This window comes from Scleropages formosus, chromosome 22 (assembly GCF_900964775.1).
Source record: "Scleropages formosus chromosome 22, fSclFor1.1, whole genome shotgun sequence".
NCBI classification, from domain to species: domain Eukaryota; kingdom Metazoa; phylum Chordata; class Actinopteri; order Osteoglossiformes; family Osteoglossidae; genus Scleropages; species Scleropages formosus.
Window position 1 is genome coordinate 5,937,501 of NC_041827.1, and position 5,481 is coordinate 5,942,981.

Consider the following 5,481-nt stretch of genomic DNA (forward strand, 5'->3'; position numbering starts at 1 on the left):
GCTAAATGGCACTGATGTAGTTTTACACTCTAGTTAATATGTGAGCTCTATATGCTGCAAACAAATGTAGAATTTACTCTTTACGTTAACTGTTCACTTGCTAGTTCTAAAGCAGTTGAGAACAGGTGGAGACACTAATTCCTTCATCTAGGTGCCTGGGATAGCTGAGGAAATATATATAAAACAGGCTTTAATAAGCAATACTCTCTTGTGTAAAAAAAACAAACTGAATTCGCAACAAAATCAAACTATGCTTTGTACTGTTAACCACAGATTTAAATACATCATACTCAGCAGCTAAAGTTACTGATAACTTTTACGAACTTCTGCTCACAAAAAAAAGTTTGATAGGTACAGAAGATTGTCAATCAAGAAAAATTCTGAAGTATTCATAGACAACTTCATTGAGCGTATCAATATGCTTTTGAGACTGTGTAACTGTTCACACATCGTAACTCCATAAGCATCCCCAGATACAACCTTTATTCAGCCACTACTCTGACATTATACTTGCTTATTTGTGTATCTTATAATATTAAAAAAAAATAAAAAATTGGTGGGTAGGGTAGGGTATCGGGATTTATCTGCCCTGTGTTTTATGCACCTACTTGAACGATGAACCTCAGTGCAGCAAGTGGTAGGTAACAAACTAGGTTTACTTACAGCTTATGTCTCCTTCTCTCAATGTAATGCATAAATTGTACCTTTGCTGAGTTGTATGCACTTTGGACAAAAGCGTCTCCTAAATGAATAAATGTAAATGAATGCAGTGAAAAACTACGAACATTTGACAGAGATCAAATCAGCGACCATCAGATAAACGATCAGCGACTGTACTGCGAAGGTTTTGAATCCCGAAGTGCTGAAGCGAGCCATGAAATAGCGGGTCCACGTTATTCAGTTTATTCGACTGAGTGTTTCGGTGTAACACACATTAACCGGAGACACGCAATAATTAACACACTCCTAAAGAGAGTGGAGAGTCATGACTGCATTGCCATGTGACAAAATGAAGAACTACACGTTCACTCAAGGACGTGCTTGGATGATCTATGACCTTACATAAATCCCCCGGAGGGTCATCACATCAGGCTCGACATGACTTAATCACGACCCAACGGAAAGGTCATCTCCCTGAACTGGTAAACGAGTAGGCTTCCATCCGTCCAATTCTCCAGCGCTTCACTGCACCACCAAGGTCACCCCTAGGTCAACTATCAGCCAGTGGCGTAAAAACATCTCCATGTTATAGGCCTCAAGGAGAGAGTGTCAGATATCTTTAAAGATCTTTACAAGCTTAGAACGCGAGCCAACACTTATGAGGGAGGGTCTCCAACATCCCCCCCCAGCACCCCAACCCATTCAATAGAGGAGAAAGGTTGCAAGAGTATCCGCTGCCACAAAAATAGACCCTCGCAAAATGGACAACCTCCAAGGGATAGTCGGCCCGTATTCCAACCAGCAGCGAACAGCGGGGTAGTGTCTTCCCTGCCGAAAGGTCAGAGGTAAGTCATGCAAGCGCCTGCTCTGAAAACGAGCCCCATCTCGTCCTATTTTCATCCACCTCGCACACATGCTCAGTGCTGTGCGCTACCGAGAAGGCAGCCTTCACACACCCTGCACCGAGCCAGCCGAGCGGCAAGTGAACCGTGTTAATGTTCGGAGTCAAATGCCCTCTCTTTTAACGAAAGCCATCAAAGCCATCAAAATCACGGTTAATTGAGGTCCGAGGAACATCCGCCCACTACTTGGTGAGATCGTGCAAGCTGTCAACTCATGACAAAAAGAGTTATTTATACATTTTTGGTTTACGGTCATTGGACGTTGTTCACCTTTGTCGAGAACCACGTTTAAATTTCTGGACTGAGTAAATTTATACATTTAGCTCAGTGCTCAAATCTCTAAGATGGTATTGTTGGCTCAAGTTTTCAGCCTTCACCTTATGTCCTCCTCTTGCGCCAACCTGTTCAGATTAAGACTAAACATGATTAGCAGGTGACTTTGCTCCTTGATCCCTTTCTCAGCATGTGAGCAGCTCTATCCAAAACTCACTTGTACGATACACTGAAGGGAGTGGACTGATCTCTCCAGCAACACTCTGACCCCTGAAGGCCCTATGGGTCGAATTGCACTTTCCACTCTGCTTGCATCAGTCACCTCCCTAAGACTGCTATCCGTTTTGCACTTTATTTTTGACATTGTTGTCCATATTCGTCCAAAATATTGCTCCTATTGCACTCATTCCATCTTTTCCTGGACTCATTAACATAATCTATAACAATATTTATGAACATGTGGCTTCTTTACCCCCACAGCTTTTGGAACTGCTCTCTGTTGTGGATGACTTATTGGCCACTTTGTTAAGACTATTCTTTTTTTCCATTTAAAACCAAAGTTTATTTCTTCATTCTAAAGTCACTGACTGCTTGTAACTCACGTTAAGTGATTAAGAACGAGAATTATTTACACAGTTACATCACTGAATAATCCAGATTTAATGACCCTGATTTTAAAACTCCAGCCACAATTAAACTTATGGTTTGCCTGGGCAGGTTTGAGACACACACACACACCAGTCTTAATTGTAATCACTTTAAAATTCTGATTTTTATGTGAATTTATAAATTTTCGCATGATAAGCCTGGTGTGGTGATGAAACAGAATTGCATACTGACTGTAAACTGTGACTTTATTAAAGAAATCCCTATAATTCTCCTCGAATCACATTTTGCTCGGACGATTTCTTCGGGAACAGCGCCGAAGAAACGCACTGCTCATTAGCCCAAGCACAGTTATTGATACGAGTATTACAATGTCTCCATGGTGTTCACCCGTGTTCCTGGAAAGCCCAAACCTGTAGGCTCACCCTGAATCAAGGAACGGAGCCACCTGTTGATCTCCATTCATGCAGAACTTGGCTGAAGGCCATGCGAGTTATGATTCATGTCAGGGAGATAAAATAATGTAGGTAAAGGGTGAGCCGAGCGAACATGTTGAAGTCACTTGTTGGGTCACTGTAGGACTACTCAGCTGCAGAGTCCAAAGCTCCAAGTTGCATCATTGTCCACTTCATCATACCAGGCAAGTGCAATATTATCCACTTAAAACTGGTGGCTGCCATTCAACTATGGTGATGATAGTCCATTATATATTATAATATTATGCACTCATACTGTACTGCACTTTGGAGTACAGGGAACAGTAAACAGCCAATTTCATCACATGATTGCTACCGGGTCCTATCATTCCTGTCTACAGGTACCTGAGGACCATGTGGCACAGAGCTCCCGCGGGGTCGCGCACCGGAACGCCCACCTGTAGCTGGAGGCTTTCAGGATCCCTCTGCGCTTCTCCGCGGGCGCGTCCACGATCAGCGGAGGCGCGCCCGGCTCCTCCACCTCCTCCATCTCCTCCTCCTCCGCCGGGTTCAGGGTCACCGAGTAATTGCTGCCCGCGTTGTTGGCCCAGTAGTCGCCCTGGGGGGTCTCGAAGCGCAGCACGAACTCGATGCGGGCGCCCGCGCGCACGTAGGGCTGCGCGAACGACAGCCTGAAGGAGAACCGGTCCGTCTCCACGTCGTTGGAGCCGTGCACGTAGTCCGCGGGGACGTCGAAGAAGGTGCGCCAGGCGTCCATGGTGAAGCGCACGTACACCGCTTTGTGGAAGGAGACGTTGAGCACGCGGACGAGCCCCGCGAAGGCGAGCGGCTCGTCCTCGGGGAAGGAGACGCTCTCCAGCTCCACCTTGTTGGCGCGCACGGCGGCGAGCAGCGCGGGCGCGCCGCTGGGCACCGAGAAGTCCGCCCGCGCTCTGTACGCGAGTTCGCCGCCGCGGCCGCCGCGAGCTGGAACTTGCCGTCCCTCCGACTCCGCCGGCGACTCGCCCTCCTCCTGCTCCTGCTCCTGCTCCGGCTCCTGCTCCTCGTCCGACTCGAAAGCCACGAACTCCTTGACTTCGACGAGCTCCCCGCCGGACGTGTCGGCGAACGACACTCTCCTGGTGGCCATGGCCAGCCGCATCCTCAGGTACTCCGCCGTCTCCTCGAAGAGGGAGAGCCCTCGCTTCCTGGGCACGGGGGAGGACCGCGGCATCAACCGGGGGGCGTCCTCGGGCTCCGCTTCTTCATCCTCGTCATCCTCCGCCGGGGGCGAGCTGCAGCCTTCAGCCTCAGCCGACCTGTCATTGCGCACCACGGTGAAGAGAGCCTCCTGGCTGGGGATGGTCAGGAACTTCCTGGCGTCTGACATGATGATGATGATGATGATGATTATGACACTCTTCTTCTTGGGATCCCGTTATTAGGATTTGCAGCTCGGCTGAGGACAAGTCAAGTGCGCGTGCGGGAGCTGCTGGGTCTCGCGGCTCCAGCGCTGCGTCTCAGGACGTGCTGTTGCAGAGCAGCATAGTAGTGGCCAGTGCGCTCACGGGCGGCGGGAGCGGCGTTTTAGGTGCGCGCACGAGCCTGGGGCTGCGCAGCGGGCACTCGCGACTGACCAGAAACAGGAGAGTCTAAATTTAGACAGGAAACAGCGCCGCCCCTCTCCCCCCTCGCCGGGAGGTCAAACTTACTCCGGACTGAAACGGGCACACACACGTGGTCCGGCGCGCGCCCTTGTCGGCGGTATCGATCATTTCGCCACATGCCTGGCTGATGGGTATCATTCATACGAGTACTACTGAGAACAGTTTTGCACGCCCCCCCCCCAAAAAAAAAAAAAACTTGGCAGGTTGTTACACTTCCGGATCATCTCGAGCCATACACACCCGCTCCCCTCGAACATACATTCCTTCCAAAAATGTTACATGTTTCACGGAACCTGTGTGTGTGTGTGTGTGTTAGCTAGTGCGCCTGATCGATAGCTGTCAGTAACACACCAGTGAAACAGCCCTCAGTCAACTCGTTTGCAAGGTGTTCAGGCCGTGTCAGGCGTGCGTTACTGTAGGGCCGGTGAGAACAGGCTTCCTGTTGCCATGGAGACAGAGGTGAAGGTGTGCATCGTGCGTAAAATCGAGGGGTGGCTTTATTATCAAGCTTTTTCTATTCTTTGTGATTGTGACTTAAGGGACAAAAGTGACTTCGGAGGTACAATCGAACTTCTAGCCTCAACTGTCTTCACAGATAGATGGTGCACACTTTTTAAAAAAGTAATAATAATAATAAGGTTCATCATCATCAGGTAGTGTTGAGCTTGGGGCCACTGCCTTGCAGTCTGAAGGTTATAGGTTTGAAGTCCCACAGCCCCTGAGTGGTGCGAGAGAACGTGGGTTCGATCCCTGCTCAGTCTGTATGGAGTTTGCATGTTCTTCCCATGGGGTGCTCTGGTTTCCTCCCACACTCCAAACACATGCTGTTCAGGTTCACCCATAGTGTGTGAGTGACAGAGAGAGTGAGTGTGTTCCACTGATTGTATGGATGAGTGACCCAGTGTAAGTAGTGTATCTAGCAGTGTAAGTTACCGTGGTGAATAAGGTGTGTGGGCT

At 49.0% G+C, this 5,481-nt stretch overlaps 1 protein-coding gene across 3 annotated transcripts in view; it reads right to left on the minus strand.

Moving 5' to 3' along the window:
- ppp1r3f (protein phosphatase 1, regulatory subunit 3F) overlaps positions 1-4,696 on the minus strand; it is a 9,509-nt gene extending 4,813 nt beyond the window's left edge. For all 3 annotated transcript variants that reach the window (XM_029247643.1, XM_018725357.2, XM_029247644.1), the window contains exon 1: positions 3,316-4,696. In XM_029247643.1, coding sequence (XP_029103476.1) covers positions 3,316-4,247 — 932 coding nt within the window. In that variant the 5' untranslated portion in view covers positions 4,248-4,696. The remainder of the gene's footprint in view (positions 1-3,315) is intronic.
- Between the last annotated feature and the right edge of the window lie 785 nt (positions 4,697-5,481).